At 48.1% G+C, this 24,792-nt stretch overlaps 1 protein-coding gene across 1 annotated transcript; it reads left to right on the forward strand.

Annotated features, from left to right (window-relative positions):
* LOC119436576 (extracellular matrix organizing protein FRAS1-like) lies at positions 1-24,792 on the forward strand. Its single transcript, XM_049656695.1, has 16 exons — positions 1-24; positions 251-341; positions 3,181-3,344; positions 4,988-5,071; positions 5,404-5,583; positions 6,243-6,360; positions 6,946-7,067; positions 8,144-8,297; positions 8,508-8,686; positions 9,404-9,686; positions 11,491-11,654; positions 12,489-12,595; positions 14,981-15,150; positions 16,933-17,132; positions 20,683-20,829; positions 22,731-24,792. The coding sequence occupies exons 1-16, from the start codon at positions 1-3 to the stop codon at positions 23,181-23,183; spliced, it is 2,640 nt and encodes an 879-aa protein (XP_049512652.1). The 3' UTR covers positions 23,184-24,792.

The raw sequence follows: 24,792 nt of genomic DNA on the forward strand, positions 1-24,792 counted from the left end.
ATGACCGCCTTATACGGCAAAGAGGCATGCATGCAATGCAGAATAATGAGAACATGCGCAGAGATGCCGAGAGTTCTCGTGCTTTACCGCTTTATTTCTTTGTTTATTTTTTATAGGCTTAAAAACGAAACAAATTTATTCTACGCTTCTCGAAAACGCCTCTTTTTATGCATGGCTAGAGCGGTGCTAAGTATTTCACCGACTTCTTTTTTTTTTCCGGGTGCTTGTGGCGCAATCTCGTGATTTTCAGGTAGAGCAGGCGGCGGCAAAGAAACCAGCAGTTATAGACAAGAAACCGTTGGACAATTTCGTGGACACCGGAGCGCCGGGTGAAGATACTGGTGCGTACCACAGCGAGCTTAAGTATTATAGCATTGTATAAAAAGTTACTGGTTTGGAACAAAATTAAATACAAATAACCCCGCCCCCTTTCCCATTTTATTTATTTATTTATTTATTTATTTATTTATTTATTTATTTATTTATTTATTTATTTATTTATTTATTATTCATTCATTCATTCATTCATTATTTATTCATTCATTCATTATTCATTCATTCATACCTCACAGGCCCCGAAGAGCATTTGGTGAGGGGAGCATTTCAATAGAAATACAGTACAGACATAATAAACCAGTGTAAAGGTACAACAGACGCGGTACAAGGCAAATACACAAAAGGAATACAAAGTTGATTAAAAAAGGGTGTAAAAATAACATATTAACACGGAGATTAAACATATAACATACTAACATGGCATATTTGCTCCTTCCTTCAATTTCCTTTTCTTCCAAAGACGGTAGGCTGGTTAACCTGGGAAAAAATATCCAAACGTCACGCCGTGCAACTTTGAATGCCACATTTGACTACGCTATATATACTAAACATACAAAAAAGAAGAAAAAAGAAAACTAATAAAAAGGGGGGGGGGGGCATTTACGCACCGCGTGCTTTAAAGTCTGCCGGCATCTATAGCTCAAAGCAGTGGTAATGCTCTGGGTAAGTACGCAGGAACGAGATGTTTTTCTTGAAAGCCAGCGTGTCACAAAAGTGCGCTAAATCAAAGCGCGCGCCGCGCATCAGCCAAACCCACAACGGAGCAAGTCGGCCCGCGGCAGCTTCGACAGAGGGAGAGAGCGCATACGCCACAGACAGCCGACGCGATCAACGGAGTCTAGAAGCTTCGACAAGATACGCGAAGGCTACGGTAACAAGAGAGAGAGCGCCGAAACACCCTCTTACCCTGCGAGCAGAGAGAGAGAAAGAGGAAGGACGACAACCCGGCTTGCGCCTACGGATGAGTCACCACCCTCCTCGACGACGCTCCGACGACCGCGGTCGAAAACACGAGAAATGTCTAGAAGATTCCCAGGCTTTGTTCATGCTACGGGATCACGACTCCCTCGGAAGGTTCGAGAAACGCCGGCGAAGGCTATAAAAGCGCCGTGCGGGAATCAGTAGGGGGATCAGACCGCGCCAGTGAAGAGATGTGACGTGAAGACTAACCGTCTGCGGAAGATGGGGATTCCCCTGCAAGCTAACCGACGAGTTCATCGACCGTCTGCATTTCCAGAAGTTCCTTCTTCGAGATTCGCCTCGAACTATGCCTAGATCGTCCGGCTCAAGACCGGCACGCGTGAATACGATTGGACACTTTGTGTTCCTATTCATTCTGGACTTTACGTGTTGGACTCTTAGTGCTTGTCGTTAATTATTTTCCAGTGTTTTGTTAATACCCATCTGAATTGTATTGTGATATCACTGATATGTCTAGCCGAAGTGTGCACGTGTGTGTGTAACTGCCTTGTTTGAAGAATATAATTTGTTGTGTATCGACAACTCTGGGTTCTGACTCGGTCTTTGGACCACAACCGGCGTTCGCTGGCGCACCAGAGGGCCCCTTATTAATTGCCCTTGCTTTCGTGGGGTTATTTTCGGAAGCTGATAAATCGGCTTTGGAATTTGGCCCGGCGTTGGCGCCTCGTTCACGGGGTGTGTAACACAGCGTTGTTTGTGTATTATACTGCCCTGCAATGTTCAGTCGTCAGTTTTTAACCGTAGAAAGTTTTTTTTATTACGCGCCGCATTTGCGCAACTCTACACTGGTAGCCTGCTACACAATATCAGTAATATATCATTTCGCAAAATAAAAGCATATTGGTGTATGGAGGCGCTTAAATACACTTTACTATTCTAGACAGCTTGCGATTTTCGACAGAAAAGTGGTTCTTATATATATGTTGATTGGAGCATTTCTGACAACCGCAACAACGACATTATGTATCGTATAGGTGTGGGCCCACTATGTGCACTTGAGGTTATCTCTTGTATCTTGTTTTCTGTTCCTAACCCCTTTCTATAACCTGATTGACTGTCACCAACTGACTAGGCATTGTGAACTCCAAGTGGTGTTTCGTGCAACTCGCGTCCAACTCTCACGCGCTCTTTTTTAGGCGCAGTGTAATACAGCGGCGTTGCGTCAGCATAAATGTAGAAAGTTGGTGGGGCTCGATGAAGCCGAAGCAGGCCCTTCGAATCAGTTTGCTGATTCTCAGAAAGCCGAAGCGCGCCGTGCTAGCTGCGAGGAAACGAGTCAGTGTGTATCGGAAGTATCGAATTGAACTTCCGCGTCGTCGAGGGTGTGTCGAGTGCAGTGGCCGAGGCAGGGCTCGCGCTTTACCAAGGGAGGTGTGTGTGTTTGGGGGGGGGGGGGGGGAGGCGGGGTGGTCAGGCGGGTATTGTCACACGTTGTTTTATGGCAAGTATCCAGATACGCATAAATATAGACAGGGGGCATGGCCGCTTTGCCTCGCTATTTCTCCCCCCCCCCCCTCCCCCCTGGCTACAGCCGCTCGCTACGCCCCTGGTCGAGTGGGAGTTTGGGAGCTCCGGGTCGACGGGATGGAGGTATAGTCGAAGTGCTTTGGTTGGATTGGGTGAGATACTAGTAACTGCGTGAGGTGTGGGGTGAAGGGGAATAAAGGAAATGGAGGTGGTTCAAGAATCGTCTGAGGTATATGCGTGACGCAGTACTCGACGCAGGCTTGCTATGATTCTGTCGCTTCTTTTTCTTTTTTCTTCTACACTTGGAATAATGAAGATTTCGAAGTGCGTATAGCTATAAATGTGATTCCAATTTAGCCAAAGTGGTTTTTATTGTTTTTTCCTTCCCTCCTCTAGATGTCGCTAACAACCGAAGCCCACCTGATCTGCACACGCTGGTTGAAGATATGGAAGGCGTCCAGTTCCATCCGGCTCAGCTCGTCAAATACACCGAGTCTACCAATGCAACGGCCAAACCGCCCATCCGCTCGGCTGTTACCAGTGCTCTCACCGTGCCATTTGTGAGTAAGAAGCGAAGGGCCTGAACCAATGCACAGTGAAACAATATTCCGCCCAGAGAGCAGGCCTCTTACTACTCTCAATATTCCGACCACACGCGGAGAGCAGGCCTCTTACTACTTCACACGAACGACGTCCGTTCTTCATGAAAGTCATAGAATGAAACATGCACGTACAGTAGAATATTAATCAAAAGTAACCATCTAAGGCGAGATTGTCAAGCACCACTGCAGGCCGTATGCTTGCATCGTATACTTTCACAGCATCGCAATAACACACGCGTCAGCCAACTAACCGCTCATTTCCCTTCTTTCCTTCCCTCCTCTCTTTCCCTGTCATCTTTGTGTTCCCTTTTCCCATTCCCCCGGTGTAGGGTAGCCAACCGGACGTTATTCTGGTTAACCTCCCTGCCTTCTGCTTTTCTCTTGCTTCCTCCCCTCCTTCACAGCATCGCGAATTGCCCACGCGTTATCCGTACGGGGCAGGGGTCCACTTCCCTGCACGTCCGGGCGGCAACTGCTTGGGTTTTCTTTTTGTTTTTGAGTGCTCGGAAAAGCCCGCGTGGTGTCGAGTGACGAGTCACAGTGCGCGCCGTGGAGGCGCGGTACGGATGCGAAGAACGGATTCGGAAAATGTGGTCGATTACGAATTCGGATTCCGCCGATGGTCTTAATTTGTCCCCGTGAGCAAATCTCGAGTGAGACAGGTGTACGCGGTGTTGCGGCGCCATCTTCCGAACTCCTTGCTGGCTAGAGACGCCGCCGACGTTTGAAATGGCGTGGCAATAAATTGTGCGTGCACCTAGCGTTTCTCGCTGAAGCCGTACCTGACTATGTGGAAATGCTCAAGGGAAACGTAGTTGTAGAAGGAAAAAAAAAGATAATTTTTTTGCCGATACCTTTACTTTTAAGAGCAGGCCCTAGGCCCTACCCTGTGAGTTGTGGCCTAATAAACTTTCGACTCTCCTTGGCAATTGCATCTGTGGGACGGGCCAACGGCCCTACCGCCCTTTGTCTGTTTGACCTATGTTAACACGAACGATGTTCTGCCCCACAGTCTGGGCTGAAATCAGGATTGCTGATAGATCAGTGAGGCTCCGTACAATGTACGTTAAAATGAGTCTGAGCTGCAATCAGATTTACTGATCGATCAGCGAGGCACCGCAAACAGTAGTCTGGGCTCTATCAGTTATTGCGACAGTCGAAGAGTGAGACACTGCTTTCTCGATTGTTCAAGTGGTAATTCATTTGCTTTATCTGTGATGTATCTGCATAGAAACGTTTATATTAAGCATTTCTTGTTCATCTGGGCTACATCGCTTCGTGTCTGCGTTTGATCATCACTGCCGTTCATCACGCGAGAAACTTCACGTTCCAACAAAGAACGGACCAAAGAAGAAGAACCGACTAAAGCCTTGCTACCACGGAAGCTAAGGTCGAGTGTATGCAAGGGCTCTTTTTTTTTTTTTTTTTTTTTAGTTGCCCTAGAAGTGAGAATCCTTAATGAGGCGGTAATTGTTACTATCTGTTAAACGTTGCACTTTAGTCTGCCAAAATGAAAGTGAATCGCGCACTCCACTAATCATCGCCATCTTCGTAGTCCTCTTAATTACTGCGCGTGTTTTTATGCGTGTTTCCTGACACAGGTGGTGTCCCTGCTGCACTACGACGACGTCAGAGGCCACTTGGGACAGCCGGCACCAGCAGGATACCCCGTCGTGTGCGTCCCGGTAACATGCAGCTTGTAGTTTGCACGATGAGTTGAACGCGTATTTGCAAAGCGCGCGCACGCACGCACGCACGCACGCACGCACGCACGCACGCACACACGCAGACAGACACACACACACACACACACACACACACACACACACACACACACACACACACACACACACACACACACACACACACACACACACACACACACACACACACACACACACACACACACACACTACCAGAAAATGCATTGAACTTACGACGACGGGTTCCTCTTCGCGCTGCATCCGGTATTTCGGCAGGATCAGCCAGCTGGTTCCTACCCAGTTGCTTCTTGCAGCCGTGCGACCCTCATCACCCGGGCTTTGCCACTCTGGGCACCAGCTGCAAGGGATCCACTAGGAGCGGTCCTCCGAGCAGCCTGCAGTACACATGGGAGGCTGCAGCTACGGACGACGACGGGTCGTCAACATTCGAGCCCATTTCCCGGGAGACGCCTTTTGCAGCCGTACAGCAGCGGGTGAGCATCAGAGGCCACAGCGCTTCCTCGCTGCCCCGAAGCTTTAGAGGTGAAAAGCAGAGTGCGGACAAGAATATTTCGCGTTTAAATCACGCGGCCATTAGGACGAGACCGAGAACCGTCGCCCACCCGTCTTCGCAGCCCACAGAAAGACATGTACGAGGAATGGTGGACAATGACAGACGGTCCGCTTTTAACTGCGGCTAAATGCTGAGGGGCATGATGGATGGTGAAGGCTCTCCAATATCGAACACCTTCATACGCACTAATCTCGCTGCGATGATCATGCGAGCTTGCGAATCCGTAGCATCACATGACATCGATTCGCAGAACCCTTAAGTTACCTCGCGGCACCGCAAGTTTTAGCACACAATGTACTTTGTAAGTTGGTGGCACAGAAGTTTCTCGTTTCTCAGGCGAAAGCACTGCAACGCTGCAGAGCAGATAAAACCCTCGCGGTACTCGTGCTTTAACACCCAATGGCGCCGCCTGATGCCATTCGACATTTCGAGGGGAAGATCTTCCAAAAATAGAGTTTATACGCTCTCTCAAGAGATCATCCGGTAATGGAGTGTCACAATGAGGAAGTGGTGTACACGTTGAGGCATCAGCTATACTACGCCGTGGCTTGGAACTGAAGTTTCGATGAATTTCCGCAGGTCCTTGACAGTATGTACCTCTCAGGCGGATCTACCGTGAGGTGCATCGTTGAGGAAACACGAGGCGCTTTTGGTCACCGACGGGCTTTCAGCGACCCTGTGGCTATCAGCCCTAGAGGTGGGCGTGGCGCATTTCATAGTATATGAATGAGTTCAACATGTTACATTATTTTGTACGACGTGATCGGCAGTTGAGTGCTGTAAGCTTCACTTGTCGATTAAAATATAAAACACGGGCACTAAAGCGTGGTTCCATTTTGTGATGTTAGAAGCCAAGAATCAGTGTCCGTATGCTCATGCCAAATCGTCCGTAGCAACGTTCTGAAAATTTACTTGCAACTTGCTGTAACTGTAATTTGCTATTTATTTATTTATGTATAGGCGAACAGAGGTATTTCAATAAAGGCAATCATTTCGGCGACAATAGTTCTTTTTATAGCTGACAGGTGGCTATGTAATCGACGTAATAGCCGCATGTAACATCTGTAAACGTACCGTCTCGTGCTCTCCCAATGCGGAATTTGCGCATGGTGTACTGGCAGATACATTCTACTAATGTTTTTTTTCCAAACTCTGCAGAGCACAATAATGAATTTAGAAAGATGTGCTGCCGATATTCACAGATTTCTGTAATCCGTCGAGGTGTATGCTTTAAAGAACTCTCACACCCTTGGCTGTGAATTTTCTCGACCTTCTTATGCAGGAATCTGTCCTGCTGACAAACAACAAGTGCAGGACGTCACTGCCTCCATGGAATATCTGAACGGCACGGATCCCTCAGCACAACCTGGTCACCTGCGCATTACTGTTCACCTAAAGCACAGAGTGTGTACAAGCGTGTTGTTTGTTTGCCAAAGTTAATTATTGATTGCATGCGTACGAGCTGTTATCCAACTATCATATTATTTACTTTTGCTGCAGACCCCTTTATTGTCGTTTATTCCTGTCATCGTATCGTCCTGACGAGGCAGATGATGATGTTTTTATTTTTTCCTGTGGCTTTGCAGCAGTTAGATGATACTGGTGTTCGCGGTGGTGGGTGGGAAAGAGCTAGACGATGGGACTGAACACGTAATGTTAAATTAAGCATAATATTTTCCAACAGTTTGCCTCTGAAATCGGTCACTTGCTTATGTGGCTTGGTTCCGCACAAATTCACCACGCCTGATATTTCTTGTGCGCGCTCTTTTGTTTACTATATAGCTCCCGAATGAGAGCAAATTCATCGAGCGGTAAGCGGACATTTCCCATAGCGATATTGGCATAATGCGGCCTCGCGGTCGTACTTGAGTATTGCTGTCGAAACGCAGGAATAAATCACGAGGTCTGCGAGTTCGACGTAGAAGACCCAAATATTTGAACAAAACATCTATGGTGTACTCGCTCTCGAAAGATCCTAAACTATATATACGCTGGCTAACCTCCCTGTCTTCCCTCTCTTTTTCCTTCTCCTCCTAAGCTACAGTGCGAGCGAGCACGCAAATTCGGCTTCAGGTGAAATTTGGCGAGGGTTCCTGCGGAAGCCGTGGTGTGAGAGGCCTTTGAAACCGCTGGGCTAACAATACAAGCTCCGATGTCCGAACGCTCGTTCACGGTCCTGGTGTTGTGCCGGTATCCATGTTTACTTTCTGTGTATTTCATCATCAGAAAGTAGATGTAGATGTAGATCCTTGGGATCTACTGGCACGTACCCAATCATAAGGATCTTCGTCTTTGCTAGCGACCCGCGATGCATGCCACCCGCTCCTTCTATAGCATTCCTGCCATGCGCCCGTGTCCGTTGCCGCGATAGGAAGCGTGAACATCGTGCGAGTGCGTGGCTAAATAAAACTGAAACGAGTAGTAGTGCGCGTCCCGCGGCTTGATAAATGCGCGTATTCTTGCTTTCTTTTTTACGAAAGGACTCCATGCTGCCTCTGGTCTCGACGCATCCACTGCCCAGCGCCGAGCAACTCTTCGGGAACGTTGTTTCGCAGAAGCAGCACGTCTGCTCCAATGTAGCGGGCCGCGGTGACCATGACTTGGCGTTTGCCGCCTTCATGAATTCTGCGGCCGGTACGTGGACGCCGAGTGTTCCTTGCGGCAATGTTTTGTCTCACCACCTGGTTAAAATTCCCTGTCTTTTTTTTTTCTCGCAGAAACACTGTACTCGTTCTTCCATAAATGAACACAAAACACAATTTGTGGACGGGCTCACCCGCATTGTCTATGTCGTTACTGTGTTCACGCATAAAGCTCATGCACGAACACGATGCGCCGTTTCAGGTGATCCTGGCACAGCGGAGGCGAGGCCTTACCAGAATGACCCAGCGATCCGCGGTTCTCCTACTGTGTCCCTGTACCGACACCTCGATCTGGACCGGTGTCTATGGACGTTTGAGGCCGCCATATCACTCAAGGATGCAGTTGGCATTTGTGGCGGTGTCCTGCTCGAAGATTTCAAGGTGTGAAAATCCATGAAGACTCTTGACAAAACGAATGAGAGATTGAAACCGACGCGCAACATTCGAACATCGAAATATATGTGCGCTTAGCCATGTATAGCCAATGTTTCTCAGCAGTTTTACTTCACAAACGCTTTGCTCTTCTGCCTATGCACATGGCTACGCGTCTCTAAAACGGTGTAAGATAGCCGAGCAGTGAATTGAATACACACTGGAAAGTTGTTATGGAGCAACGGTAATCTATAACCAACGTTGTCACTGAATATGCTTGTTTTCAAATGTGTTAAGGAGTAGAGGGCTTGCTTCTCATTACTATGACGCATTATATCTGTGAAATACTATCAACATTTTATAAGGAAGCACTTCCTATGTTGCAAGACCCACACGGAACCGATTATATATGCAATCTTCGCACCATGTGTGTGCATCAATGCATCCATCCAATGGACTCTTCGCCGTGGAGGTGAGTGACGTAGTCATCAGCGGGTCCGAAGCCTGTGGAGAGAAAGGAACCGCAGAATTTTTACGCTCTCAGAGTATACCTTCATGGTACCATTATACCACATATTTTATCGCAGCTTCCGAAGGCGCCAGCATCAAAGCCGAAATGATATGGATGTTCAGAATATCGTTAAAGCTGATTTATGTGCTCACGTGACCTCTTTTTGTTAACGTACTTAGACGTAACCACCATTCAATGCTCCTTGCTGCCTTTAGGAGCCCGATTCGCACCGGCGGTTTGTCACGGCACGGCTACCGCTGTACGTGACGCTGGCTTTCCCGGTAGTTGGCGCAGCCTTTGGAGAGGCGGCCCCTCGATGGACGAGCGTGGAGCGGCGCTCGCAGCTGGAGCTGAGCTTTGCTTACGGGCCGGCGGTGTGGTCTGAACGGCCGCTGGGCACGCGAGCGACGCCAAAGGCCAAAGTCTCAGTGACCAGGGTGTCGCTAAGCCGCGACGGCAGGCTCAGCGTACATCTGCTCTCCAAGGCGCTGTTCCACGGTAAGCGCCGCGGTCACCGTGAAAAGTTTCTCCTTTTCCAGCCTGCACACAGGTGCCGGAACTAGTTCTCTACCTTTGTGCGCGTACTCGAGCACGCTCTGAGGCATTTGGCGTTACATGGCGTTGCATGGCGTTTAAACTTACAAGCACCACATACTGTGGGTAACAGCGGCTCAAACGATGACCGATTAGCTAGGTCGAATGAATTCGACGTGCGCTTGCTACGCCTGGACGCTACATGGTGTGCGAACTTTTCTTTTACTTTCTATTTGCAAGAGTAATGCCATCGCGTCAAGTGAGTTCAATGCAGATGCCTATATGTGGGTAGAACGCGCTGGTGAGATAAGGACGCCGGTTACGTACTCCCGAACGTGTCATCGCATCGGCACTTTAGCGTCAAACATCATATATATATATATATATATATATATATATATATATATATATATATATATATATATATATAGGCTTTAAACGTCCAGCAAAGGCGCTATAATCGTAGTGCTAGTTTGATGTCCAATCTCCCAATGATTCTCCCTGTTCTGTTTGTTTGCTGTTTGTTTTCTTACAGCACGTTGTAAATGGTTTTACACACATTTCAGGTTTCTTTTATTATTGACATGAGAGTCACAGCCTAAGTCAAACTGTAACCTACCACCGAATGAACACTCTCTGTAGTTAAGGGGCTTTATCAGCGCTGTGTGCATAGTTGTGCACACAGACACCATTTAGGTAGCGTAAATAGCCAGAACCTCGAATCCTTACTACAGCACGCAAGTAGCTGTCCTTACGAAGAAGCGGTACAATGTATCCGTTGCATTTACGCTTGTCGGAATAAGCACGTACGTGTGTATGTCAAGCTTCAAATCCTGACAGCGTCCAAGGCTTGCCAGGTGACGGTCAGCCATAGTGCTGGCCCTACACTGCACCTGGAATCAATTGAAATGAAAAGATGAATTAATCAATGCCGTAGAGTGGGAGGGCATGCGCCTATATGGAAGGAAGCATGCTTGCTGAGAATTTCGAGTGTAATAGATTATTAATTCGTTTCCGTGACATAGAAATTTCTAAGTTTCTTCTCGGATTAGGGCTTTCTCTCTCTCTCTCTCTCTGCAAGGGACAACTGTAAAGGTTTCCAGGTGGAATGACATTTCTGTTCTCTTTTTACGATAGAGCAGCCTAGGTAACAATGAATCAATTGTGGCCACTCTCTCTGCCATGAAAAAGATGCGCTAAAAAATGTGTAAATGGCGTCGCCACCCGTCTTTCACTTCGACGTCATTTTCTGTCACACTGAGTAGCGAACAACAGTAGCGCACCCAGGATCTCTGCCAGGGGGGGGGTTGACAGTTTGCCATCACCATCTAAACAGCACTAATTTCGGTTTCTTCACGGGAAATTGTCAAAAAAATGCGCTTTTTGCGAGTGTGCAGACGATTGCGCGTCTTACATCTTAGTTGCAGTACTCAAATGCGTAAGGAAAAAAAAGGGTTTAAACAAAAGGGGGGGGGGGGGGTTAAGTCGGCCTCAGGGGGGGGGGGTTACAACCCCCGAATCCCCCCCCGTCGGTGCGCCACTGGCGAACAATATCCCGTTGCATCTTCTTACAGCAAGTAGTGACATAGGTATACTTGTTGTAGCCGAAGTGTAATCAATCGTGTCGTGTTCGAAATAATCGCGTGACAATATTTTACTTGATTGTTCCTCAAACAAAGGGAAGGTATATACTAGCACACACCCTGGAAAGTATAGAATGTGCCCAGAATCACGTCTCGTTCCCGCCTTCTTTATCGGTTGCGTGCAGGCATGTTGGCGCTGAGCCACACGACCAAAAAGCACGTCCGCGGCCGATTCTCGAAGCCGGCGTCCGGGGACTCGGGCCACTACTCTCTCACCCTGTTGTGGGCCGAGCCATCGTTCGACGCACCGTCGCAACTATGGAAAGCTGTGTCCGAGCACAGCTTCAAGGTATTTACTCCTGATGGATGAGCGCATGAATCACCCGTAACGTCAAATTTAGTCGTAATGTCGCTGCGCACCCATGAATGCTACAAGGGGCCGTACTGCCGATCGATCACATCGCATTCAGACACGACTTCGGAAATATCGACTGGCTTGTGCAAGCGCGCCTTTGACTGCGTAATGCTGTACGTGCAAGTGCACACATTCACCGCATTCCTCTCTCTCTTCTTTCTATTCCCCTCTCCCCAGCGTAGGGTAGCTAGTCACCATGTAACAGTTTTCATGTTATTTTACTATTCTTTTTCCTTATTGCCACGTGAAAATAAGTAGCCGTCACTCTTGCACGGTTGCTAAATTTGTTTCTTCTTGTCGTTTCAGCAATAAAAGAAAAGTACCCCCAAAAGTGATCGATCGACAATACTGCCTCAGCAGACCCAGTTAGAGGCGTCATAGACTCGGAATATAAGTGAGTCCGGAACGAAAGCCACTTGCCGGAGCGACAATAAGAGAAAATGCATCGCATTTTATTCGACGCGTTCATTTCCTTATCGTTGTACTCTTATCTCCATGCTTACGACTACAATGACGTGTGCTTTTCAGAACGCGCACCATTCCGAGAGCTCATTTTCAGCATAGACACCAACTCTGCACCTTTGAGGGGACGGGATTGTTGGGATAAGTCTTTAGCAGTGCCCCGGCTTTCGCTTGAAGTTCACAGCCCTTCGTGGTCGGGCCTATTTACAACCTTTGGTAAAAGCGTTTAGAAAATGTCCGCGCCGCTTGAAGTTCGAAAACATACAGTGTACCTTCTTTTTTTTTTTTTTGTTCGTTTTTCCGAAGGATTACTCAGGTCTTCACGAGCTGGAACTTGTACCATGCGTCGCCGCGCCAACCCAGGAGTACAAAATACCTCCAGAGGACTTCTGCACGTCCCTCGACCCACTGAGGTATACGAATTCAGCTGCGAGCCAAATTTCGACTAATTAATTATTAGTCCGTGATTTCGAGGTGTTTTCCACGCACCGACGTGTATTTAAGTGGTTTTCCTTCCATTTCGACAACCATTTCAGATGGTGGTCGAAAATCAAAATAAACAAAAACAAAAAAAAGGGAAAGAAAAAAGAGCGTTAAATATTGGACGCGCGGTTACTCCCTCGCAAAGGACCTGGAAGCACTCCCTTTGTTATTACCATGTTTACAGCGTTGCCCTAATTTTTTGAAGCACGTCGCTAAAGTGAGACAGGAAAGTTGCTAAATTTCCGCAAAATTTTCTTGCAAAGTTGCCAAAATTCTTGCTAAAGCTTTTGAGTAAACTTAGGTAACGTAGGCAAAAGTTTTGCAACACTATAATATAAGCCAACGTAGCGTAAATCATTTACCGAAACGTCTCACATTTCTTTAGGGTCCGTCTCGGTTAGGGATAAACTGTGAATAAACAGTGAATTCGGGTCACCTCCAACACACGCAGAACTAACCTGAATACAATCCAAAGTATCCAAGCTCAAGCCCTCAGGATATGCCTTGGTCTATATACCGCGGAGCGCATCAACGACAGAGCTTATTGCAATCGCTCAAGATTACACTATCAGAACGCACATTGCCATTAAAACAATGGGTGTGCACACAAGACGCTTCGCCCGCACCCCTACCCACCAGTCTCCCAGAGGAAGGCCCCACATGCCATTCAGTGCAACTGTCTTCGCGCACCATGCCTCTCTTACGTCAGGGCACAAACCTGCGGCCAGACCTTCGAATGGTGTGTGAGCCGTACTCAAGTAAACCTCACAATCCCAGGACTTCAGAAAAAGTCGGACTTACCGTCATCTGCAATGAAGCAACTCAGTTTACTCCTCTTGTACGAGATATACAGCGACTGCACACGCGTCTATACTGATGGCTCAACTACATCAACCAGTTCCGGTGGCGTTGTGGCTATACCAACAAAGGCAATAAGCCAACGGTTCAAAGTCTTCCCATATCACTACGTCTACGGCTGCAGAGCTCGCGGCTCTCTGCGGTGCGGTTCGTGGGACCAATACAGACAGTCCTGGAAAATGGGCAGTCTTCTGCGATTCAAGGCCGGCCTTAAAATGTTTGCAGTCGTTTCTCCGACATGGAACTCACGCTCAGCTGGCGTGGGAAATCGTGGAACTTATCCATCACTTGAGAGAAAACGACCATGATATCACTTTTCAATGGATGCCAGGCCATTGCGGTATCATTGGAAATGATGACGCAGATAAGGCAACTCGGATATCAAACCAAGAATACCGCTGCGTCTTCATTCCTCTCTGAAGGACAGACGCTGCGAGAAAGCTTCGCATTCTAGCACGCGCACTCTCGTTAGCTGCGTGGAATACCGCACTTGCAAGATGCACCGGACTGCACAGACTAAACCCTTCGCTGCAACTCGGCCCTCCGGCCGGATTGCACCGACGCGAAGCGTCTCTTCTGTGTCGGTTGTGGTTGGCAGTTGCTTTCACGAAAACTTATTCAGCAGTAATCATTGAAAGGGCTGACAGCCCATGCATGTGATGTCTGCGGCTGCTAGGAGAACATTTACCACCTATTGTGTCACTGTTCCCAATTTGAAGCACAAAAACAATCTATGTGTAACGCATTCAGGAAGCTAGATGATCGTCTTCTGAGTGAACAGACAATACTAGACCACCGTCCCCACCGATAATCGGCTCGGAAGGCAGTGAAGGCACTTTTGTGCTGAAAACGTCTGGCTTGTGCGAGCGCCTTTTAGTCCGCAATGCGCTCCGTGCTGTAGTGGCGGGCTACGGCTTAATTTTACCACCTGGAATTCTTTAACGTACCTTTAGTTATTAACAGATAATCAGGCCTTTACTCTGATTTCTCCCGCCGTTTTTGCTCCAGAAAAGAGACATAATTATCTGCACTGCACTCTATGCAAAAATGAGAGGGAGAGAGAGAGAGAGAAAGAAAGAAAGAAAGAAAGAAAGAAAGAAAGAAGGAAAAGAAAAGGCTGTACAATTCTTATTATGAGACACGTGATCCCAAAACATACTTCGGGTAATGCCACAGATTTCTTTTTTCTGGTAATTAAAGAAGGACACTTTTAGTAGAACTCTACGTGGCCAATGGACGCTCTCAGGCACGCACAATAACAAAAAAAAAAGGGGGGGGGGGATAGAAAACTGGCAAAGATAGTGCTTGTTTTCGTCTCTCTCTCTCCGGGGCGTGCATACGTGCGCTTTTGCGACCTTTCTTTTCATGGCTTCAATGCACAAGCTCTCGCAAGTTCTTAGAGGCAATCCGCATGTCCTGCTCGAGTTTATATATGCGTTGACCGAAGCGTGCCGCAGGTTCGAGGTCTCGGTCCTGGCTCCCCAGCCCATCAATGCCCTCGACGGTGCAGTCTACAACATGGGCACAGAGTTGCAGTTGCTCAGCAGCAGGGAAGAGTTCCTCTCCGACCCCAGGGACTTGCCACACGGCTTTGGAGACGTCGACGAGAGGCGCATCTTCTTCAAAGGTAACATACGTGTGCTTGTCAACCATTGCACAGTCGAAGTCAAAAGCTTACGGGGAACGCTGCTGCGGGGAACGCTGCCTGCAGGGAATCGCGCGGTCCGTAAACCTTTGACGCCGACTTTACCTGGTTGTTTCTCAGCTCACCCGCGATTGTCGGACAATGCTGAAAGCCTGGTCAAGCTTTGGTTACGAGCACTTTCGATCAACCGAAATGGCCTGTATTCGCGGCGAAGATTGCGTGAGTGCATGCCTAATTAATATACGTGTTTAAAAGCGACATGACATATTGCTCCTATTGAGAGAACAATCTGATTGCCATGCTAAGCGGTTTGTTCACTGCAACTGCACAATAACCCTTTCCGAGGAAAGCCATTCTTCTAGGCAAGTTTGCAGATTTTTTTGTGGCTATAGAATTAACCACTCGTGAACTCCTTGTACGCTGACGTATCCTGCCCTCACTGCCTTCCAGCAACATTTATTGCTGCCTGTATAATGCGTGCAAATCGACTGGATTGCGTGAGGATAGTGGGTAATAGTTTAGAAATAGCTGAATCATTAGCGCTGTACCGGAGCACAGAGGATGGGCGCATTCCTCACCTTAGTAAGGCTTTAAATGAGCAAAGCAAGAATAGTTGTCATGCCTATATAATGTAAAAGTACTGCAACTTTGCTGTATATTCCTTTTTTTTTTTGGCAGACATTTTAAACTTTCGCTGTACGTGTCCTTAGACGTGTAACAGTCTGTACGCAATCTTTCCTTCCTTTTTTTTTTTTTTTTCGTACGGGTAAGCTGGTAGAAAACTTTCGCCTCGCAAGGAACACGTGAGCTGTAGAAGAGGCGTGGCTTGAGCCGACATGCATCTCAATAAACTTTTTATGCGTTCTGATGAGGTGTAGTGCCAACAGCATTTTTGCGAATCTAGCCGGATTGTATATAACCCATACCGTTTTACGCTTCCGGACAGGGCTAAATGGAACCAAGAACATCGGCTCTCTATGAGTTGGACAGAGAAGATGTCGCCAACTGTATATGTTTCACACAAAACTTGTAAATAACACGATGATTCCTCTCGGCGAGCAAATGTCTTTTTATCAAACCAGACTGATGCATAGAACGATGGTGCTTGCTGTGTGATCATCTTTAAATTTGCGCGCATTTAATTTGCTACTATACGTGTCAGAGTAATTTATACACGTCCGCCTATTGCGGAAGTTCACACTAATGCGATTAAGATTGTCGTAAATCTACATACAGTCGTATCGTACACGAAAGGGTTAACTTTATTCGTTCTACCTTTACAAATTTCATTATGATATTATCGTTAGTGAGAGATAAAAAAGGTGAACTTTTTCTGCCGGTGGACGTACCCTAATCTGAAAAGCTCAAAATTCATTCATTCCGCTTGTCACCGCAACTTTACTCCGGGAGACACGTTAACTCTTGTTTAGCACATGCCGATACTCGAAAGTTTAGCAACTTAAAGCTCTCCTCGGAGCTTTCCAATGTCATGGAAGGGCCACTATACACAAATTAGCATCAGTTGCGGTTACGTTCACATTAAACTTGGCCACCTTAAATGCCTAGGCACGAAGGATTTTACGTAAGGATAGCCAGTCAGTTTTCTGGAGCTCCAGCAGACATGCGCGAAATCGCAGTGTTTAAATGCTGCTGCTGTCTCGCTGTTATTTAACACTATTGGCCTTTAAAGCAAGTGTTCTATATACTACACTCGACTTCGCACTGATTGTGGCCTCTCTGCTCTGGCTTTTTCTATCGCGGCAGGGGAGACTCTGTTCGGTCGCGTCTTGTGGAAGCCGCTGGAAGAGCTCAGCGCTAGTCTCCGCATCGACCAAGTCTACCTGTGCACAGGAAAGGCGGGCTTCACGCCCAGCTTCGACCCAACGGGCCACGAGCTTGCCCGAGCACCCAGCTTTGGCTGCGTGCAGCCCAGTCCGGACCTCGAACACCGTTTCCTCATTCTGGTAAGATTGGATGCAGGGGAAGGCGCACGGGGAAGGCGCACGAGGCTGTGTGTATGTATCTCTGAGGGAGAGTGCCCGACGCAGTAGCTTAGAGGTTATGGCGTTGCGCTGCTAAGCTCGAGGTCGCGGGTGCGACCCCGGCCGCATTTCGGTGGGGGCAAAAAAACACTCATGTACTTGGGTTTAGGTGCACGTTAAAGAACCCCAGGTGGTCAAAGTTAATGCGGAGTCCCTCCGCCCCCCCCCCCCCCCCCTAAACGGCGTGCCTCATAATTAGATCGTGGTTTTGGCACGTAAATCGCCAGATCCTTTCTCCATCTCTTCTATCTTTTTTTCTTTTTTCTTTGGGGGGGGGGGGGGGGGGAGGGGGAGCGTACACCACTAAACGCGCAAATTTAATATCACAACAGGGTACTCCTTAGTTAACATTTTCGTACAATAATTTTGGGCAGGCGAAGTGGTAGTTGAGTTTTGGCGTCTTGGAGTGATAAATCGGAGCATGCAGTGCCGGCCGTTCGCCGCTGCCTTTCTTCCCGTATCGCGTACCCTCCCTTACCCAATGCGGATGCCAAAGAAGGCGATTGGAGAAATTTCAATCCATGTGAGTGCTATAGGCCAGCGGTGGATTCATCCCGCATCATCCCGCTTGTTCCCCGATGACGCTTGTTCGTGTTTGGGTTTATGCTGCGTGTATAATTTCGCGTTCGATCTACTATAAAGCACCAATGTGCCAAGTGTTCCAACATCAAGTTTTGCTAGTGGCTATGGCCAGTTTGTCAGCAGTGATTACACGCCTACACATGTGAAACGCTTCGGAAGGCTACCTTCCGAAGCCTTTCATGCAAGGAGACAGGTGCTAATTGACACACATGTGTCAGTTTGCGCCCCTTTTCTATTAACATCCAGCACTCCTGCATCGTTTTAATAGGATAAACGCCACCGCAGCATCAGTTTCACGTCAAACCAAGGCGTATACATTGCAGCGAAGATGTACAGCCTCCCGCATTTTATTGCGATGGCAATGTATGGACACTTCAAGCGGATTTCTGCCGTCGTCGCCGCCGCCGTGAGGTTCCGTATAAAGTCCAAGGGCGATAAAATCGTCGCCGCGCGCCGTATGTGCGAGTGAAAGCGCGCGGGGGAGCGAACATACGGCGGAGAGCAAACGCGACTTCCCCTGTCGCGCGAAAGGCCGTGGAGGTATGGGAGGGAGGGAGGGGGGGGGGGCGACGCTGTTCTGCGGGCCTGCGGCAGCAAATGCGTATCTTGCAACTGGGCGCAAGGGGAATTGGCGATGCAATCTCCCACATGAAATGAGGAAAGCGGGAAGGCACCGCGGGAGGAATGGGGGGGGGGGGGTTGCGACTTCTACTTTTCGAACTGCGTACTTTGCGCCGGTGCGGGCTGTCGCGCGCACCGTATCTTGAAAGCGATCTCCAGACGGCTCTGACCTTTGTATGCGCTGTGCTTTCGCCGCTCAGTTTCCGTTGAAGCGATAGACCGCACGAACCTTCGCTCACTGCGGCGGCCGCGCTTGTTCACGCCACCGTTTTGACAGTGGTTGTCTGCGGTCATCGAGCGTGATCTATTCATGTTTGCTTGTGCGCGCTGACACCACGCTTGTTAATCCAGTTAGTAAGCGAATGTGTCCAAGTTTATGCAGCCGATAAAAACTACTATCCTTACTCCGTATAGCTCTCTGCTTATTTGCTATCGCAATTGATGCTTCGCCTTTCGGCCGAAACTGCGAGATTTTTTAACTATATCGCGCGAGCGTCCATCACGCGTCATTTTAGCGCCTTTAAGCGGCAATAATCAGCGAGACCGGCAGAAGTACTCTCAAGTGCACTAAGCACTCTCCCGTGCAAGAGTCGTCTAATGCGATCTTCCCTTCAGGACGACGTACGACCATACTATAGTGCTCTCGGGCGATATAGTTAAAAATGCGGGAGGATGTACTTCACTGCAATGTACTCCTTGGACTCAAATTAAAAAAAAAAGAAATCAGGGCTTTAAAATGATGCTGCGCTCAAACATACCAAAACAGTGAGTTATTACATGTCCTCCTATCAAATAATCTATTGTTCTTTTAATGAATTATAACAATGTTCAATTTACAGCAGAACACACGGCAGAAGAGAATTTTTTTTTTTTTTCATATTCGCGACAATTTTGTAGCGTTAGCTACACTGGCCTAGCCAAGCCCGTTTCGCGCGGCACATCAAGAGCCGTGCTGCGCATGCGCAAGGATCAGTGACGTCACACGGATTGCGCACCGGTGCCACCGGAGCCGGCACCTCTCGCGCACTCCGCCGCCGCCGCGCGCGACTCACCGCCGCCGGTCTGCGCATTCCAGAGGAGTGACGTCGTAGCCGTGGTAGACGCACTGGCGCCGGCGCGCGCTCGCTCGCTGTGCAGTCGCCGTCTCACACTGCGCTGGAGCCGCTGCGCTTCTGACTGGCGTTTGCAAGTGTGGTATAGCCATGGAGAAGGAGAGCGCAAATGCTGCTCAACAGCGCAGAAGAACGGAGAAGCTTGACTCATCGGATCCCGAAATCAGCTGAACCTTTGCTAACGCTACGTATATCCTAGCATAGCCGAGCTAAGCCACTGCAACTTTTTTCTTGTGGTTTTGCTTTTGTTACAGGCCAAACCTTTTTGGCCAATTATATATGTTTAAGACTGCTAATCTCAGTTAATAAAATGACTAAGAACAAAGCTGAAAATGCAGTGAGAATAAAATAGGGGGGGGGGGGTGTATCAAAACGCTATCTCTGTCAATTATCCATGAAAAATTGCTGCATTCATGCAATTAAGCATATATTTATATATCTTTTTCTTGTATACCACGTGTTGTCGTTCGTTGTTCAATTCAAAATGTTTTTCGCCAGAAATATTTTAGAATGCGTTTAATTAAGTGTAGTAAGCCAAAACATTAAAATAAAAATTGGAAAGGGTCAAGTTCACGGCTTGTGCGTTTGGCATGAAATGTTTCAATACCAACAACAAAAAAGAGTTTGGTGTCACGAACATATGGTACTTTATGTTGCTCTATCGTTTCGTTTCGGTGAAACGCACGGTACTGTTGGCATAGAAATCAATAAAAGCACGATAAATTTAGATTTTCTTTTTATTGGGCTGTAGTTGAACATATCCGGGTAGCTACTTCATGGAAAGTCCAATGTTAATCCAATAACACATTCAGTTGTGCATAACATTTTTGGACACGACAACAATAGTATAATACTGATATCAGTTAGTACGCAGCTTGGCCTAAAACTCAGCTTCAAAAAATTGTCCTGAAGCAATTAATTGTTCCGGACTTTTTTAGTTCGTGCATTCTTGCGAAAGTTGGTGTCACGCTGTCCTCTGCAAAGCATCACGTCGACACTTTTTTTGAAGGCACGGGGATACTTCTCGCCAATACACGAGTAGGACAGCTCACAATGATGCATTAGAATAAATAAAAGCACGATAAATGGTTAATTTTTTTTTATTGGGCTGTAGTCTGCTTTATAACGTACACTTCCGGGGTGTTTCTGCCGAATAGGACCGCAGCAATCCAGACCACGTCCATGATTCGGTGGCAGGAGTGCCTTTCAAGGCCAAACTTGCCGAAGAGGATTCCCTCACCAGCCGGCTGCGGGACTATCCGGGAGTTGACGGATTCTCCATGCTGGTCGACCCTCTGTACGAGGTGAGCTGGCTTTTCATGCAAGTGCATCCCAACCGCTGCTTGCAGCGTAACTTCTGTGGAGGTCGACTCCAGTACAGTGACTGTAATAGCCACTATTCTAGCCACTGCACCTCCAGAAATGATACACCACCGCCGGCGCTATGGTACGCACATTTGATAGTTCAACATCGCTAAAAATAAGTTGTTATTTATTCGGGACGTCTTAATAGTGCGCAATGTGACATGTTGCTTTAAACAGTTGATTTTTTATAAGGGGGGGGGGGGGGGTACAACTCGCACGCTTTAGCGACACGTCGCTTTTAACACTCACAATAGCGTGTGTTCCTTTCGCCTCGCGCTGATGCGCCAGCCTCACTCTTTCGCTCTGTTTATAAGTACAACTGTTCTTCTTCCATTATGATTGCTACATAAAAAAGAAGAAAAAAGATTAGTATTTATTACAGGTGATTTTTCGCCTTAGCTGAGATCCATCAAGACTATAGCGAGACGAACTGATCGCGACTTCGCAAGTCGGTGTGCTTCTTGTACCGCTTCGCCGCACGGCCCGCCTGGCATGCAGCGAAGGTGACTCTCACCGAGATCGGTAGGGGTAAGCTGTAGTGTAGGGTAACCTTCTAAACGGATGCACTCTCTGTAAGTTCGTACTCTGACACAACTGACTTCGGCACAGAACGTTGCTTGAGTTTAAAAAAAAAGAAAAAAAAAGTACCATGGATGGAACGTAAGCAATTATGCATATCCAGCATGTTGGAATCTATGTCAAGAGAGGCTTTCGTGAAGCGGTTAAATAAAATGCTACAAACATTATTGCGATGCGTACGACTGACTTTGTTTTCGTGCAGTCGAGCGCGTAACCTCGTGCAGCGTTGATGTTTATGGACGACACCATTCACACGCTATGCCGACATGCAAACAGTGGTGCCGCGAGGACAAAGGCGATATTTGATGTTTGTCGAGGGAAGAACGTGGCGGAGATAGGAACGCATACAGAAGTACTCCGGGAAAGACGATGCTAAGGTTGACTATATATTACTCGGCCGTTTCATTGCGGCGTCTGTGGTCATTATAGAAACTGCGGCGCGCGCATGTGGTGTCGCGTGCACACGTGCTTTTAGGCGCACGTGTTATCGCGCAAACGTGCTATCTACACGATGCGATGCATGCACGGCCAATCGTCTGAAAGAGCTACTTGGCGTTGACGCGAGAGCTACCACCAGTAGCTAACGCATTCGTCTGTGTGTCCGTGTTCCTTGCATGCCGTTTGGTGACGCTTGATTTCAGTTGAGGATGAGAAATGAAAAACACCACATCATTACTCTTTTGCAATATTTCGCGCATCGACCGGAATGGGACATTCAAAACTGAGAAAACAGTGGAGTGAGTGGCGATGCCTTTCAATGCACATATGTATTTCCTCAGAAATGTTTGAATGGGACTGAATAGTATAGTGGAGATATAAAGAGCGCAGTACTTACTATCCCATTCCTCCTCAACACATTTCCTCTCAGCTGTGGCGGCGCCGATAACAATATGACCTTCCTTACTTTTTTATTTATTTCGCGGTGCACTTTTGGTAACCCTTTGGCGTCTGACAAGTGCAGCGACAGGACGGGAGGGACGCGTGAGCCACCGCTTCTCCGTTTGCTAGAATATTGGAGCGGGTGTGCATGCGTTCGCGAGGTTTCGCTCGGATGTAACTGATAATCATGAACAATCGCCCAACGGCTGGCTTCTATTGGCCTTCGCGCGGGTCTATACGACGTCGAATGCGGTGCATATTATGTACAGAGGGGGCATCGAAAGCCGCAGGAGAGAGCGACCGTTTTCTTACCGGGTTCAAAAAAACTGCTGCAGTGTCCCTTTATGGTCCTCGTATAACTCTCTGCCGCGCCCTTTCGCAGACTGCGTCCGGCGGCCAGTGGTACTTGCAGGTGCTGTACTCGGTCGTGCCCCACGGCAGAGGCGGACATCGACGCCGCCGAGGGAGGACGGTGGCTTCTCCGAGCAACGAGACGGCGACTGCGACCGAGATGCACTCGTTCCGCATAGGCGGCAAGACGCGCCAGGCCGGTGCCGCTTCCGCTGCCACACTGCTGGCAGCAGGGAGCTCTGCGCTCTTTGTGCTGCTCCTTGGCGGATGGGCCGGATACCGGTACCGCCGAGCAGTCGTCGCATCTTCAGCAGCCACAAGTGCTGGCGCGCGAAACGGCGGCCGCTACGCTGCTTTGTGCGGCCATCATCACCATGGCCACTGCCACCATTACAGTGCATCATCGCCGCGCGTGCAAGGGGTGCGGGTTGTGCCGTGGCGGCCCGTGTTAGACACTGTGCGCCCTGACACCACCGAAGTGTGACGTTTAGCCGCTCAAATCCCCGTGAAGGCGTTGCAAGACCTTTCGCTCCCAACAGTGAAACCGAAAGCCACCACTTTTGCATGCTCCCTCGAACTATAACGACAAGTTTCACGTGCATCAAGACGTTTGCGAGACAAGCACGCGTGAAAGTTGGTCTGATATGAACGTTGCCGTCATGGTGGCCATGACTGAAAGAATAGCGCACATGGCTAATCGGCTTGATCTCCCGAAAATGCAGTGGGCTATGCGCAGGGTCAATCGCGCTTGACTAAAACAAAGGTATACTTGCTTAATGACCGCTGCTAAAGGAGCGGCTACTGAATCCAAAGAAAAGAGCTTCTCCGCTATCAAGGGGGAAATACTTCAGCAGATGGTAGACCAATGCGCCAAAAATAAGCATCTGACAGCAAAGTAGTGCAACAAGTATTAGCGCGATCATGTTTCCGGAGCGGTACCAAGAAAACACAAAAACCTCAAGGGGTCATCTTTGAGCAGTGCGAACGGCAATACAGCTAAGGCATCTTTAAGCGTTCGCTTCGTTTCGACGATCCAATCCTTAATCAATGAACCGTCAGTTCGAAGGCGAGCGAGGATAATGCGGCTATGAAGGAGTGAGAGGAGGTGAAAGAGGAATTGATCGCGCGCCTCGAACTGCGTGCCATAGCATATATATATATATATATATATATATATATATAGCCTACCCATAAAGATGTGCCGGCGACCGGTTCTGTTCTCTACGGAATAGCGTTGGGCAAGTTGGTGTATGCAATTCCAATGTTTCCCAACGCATGAGACATGGACAAGAAATAGATGCTCACAGCGTTTACTAACAACTGCTATACCTGCTCTCAGGGAAATGAACTTTCATTATTTAGTTCAGTGCTGTGAGTTTCTATTTCTTGTTGTCCGTTCTTTTATGCGCTGGGAAACTTTGGAAAAGTTGCTTGCTAAGTCGCAAACTCAACGGAATCACAGCGTACTTCAAAGGAGTTAACACTACCTTTGACAGCCATTATCGATGGTTTCTGCAGGAATTGTTTGTAACGCATGTCAAAACGCAATGCGCGTTTCCGGTCGTATTGAAGAAGTGCATGTAAATGAACGCAGCCTTGTTCCAAGGATCACTGTCATTAGATAAACTTTATCTTTAGTGAGCTTTTGCGACAGTAAAGATGGGTTACGGAACTGCTGTCAGAGCCGCCCCGGTGTGGGCATCCCGTCCAGCGACAGCTGAACAAAAGCGGTATCATGTATTTATAAATTGATCACTCACATTCTAAAATGAGGTCGATTATTCATTAAATGGACCCTAAAGCGAAATGTGAAATCATGCTTGTCCGGTGTATTTCTCTTGGTAGTCTGCTTTAACTTGTTCAGCGGGAAAATATGACGTATGAGCCAAGAGAGAAAATTTCCCGCCTCTGGGCAACTTTTGGACCCCTCTCTCCGTTTCTCGCGCGGTTTGGGACATTTGGTCTGAGCTCCTATATACGCGGACTCTGGGGCCGATGCAACGAGCAGCCTTGCCGCGCGAGCAGTGCCAGAGAAGCGCGGAGCCCTCTATAAAGACCCTCGGCATTTCTGTCCCGCAGTGTTCGAGGTTCTT

This window comes from Dermacentor silvarum, chromosome 1, assembly GCF_013339745.2.
Source record: "Dermacentor silvarum isolate Dsil-2018 chromosome 1, BIME_Dsil_1.4, whole genome shotgun sequence".
Classification (NCBI taxonomy): Eukaryota; Metazoa; Arthropoda; class Arachnida; order Ixodida; family Ixodidae; genus Dermacentor; species Dermacentor silvarum.

What these genes read in the sequence shown, in the direction of transcription:
- LOC119436576 (XM_049656695.1), top strand. Translation starts at nt 1, where the DNA reads ATGACCGCCTTATACGGCAAAGAG. An exon ending in ACCCCGTCGTGTGCGTCCCG is followed by an intron (nt 5,072 to 5,403) that starts GTAACATGCAGC and finishes TGCTTCTTGCAG; the next exon opens with CCGTGCGACCCTCATCACCC. An exon ending in TCCTGCTCGAAGATTTCAAG is followed by an intron (nt 8,687 to 9,403) that starts GTGTGAAAATCC and finishes TGCTGCCTTTAG; the next exon opens with GAGCCCGATTCGCACCGGCG.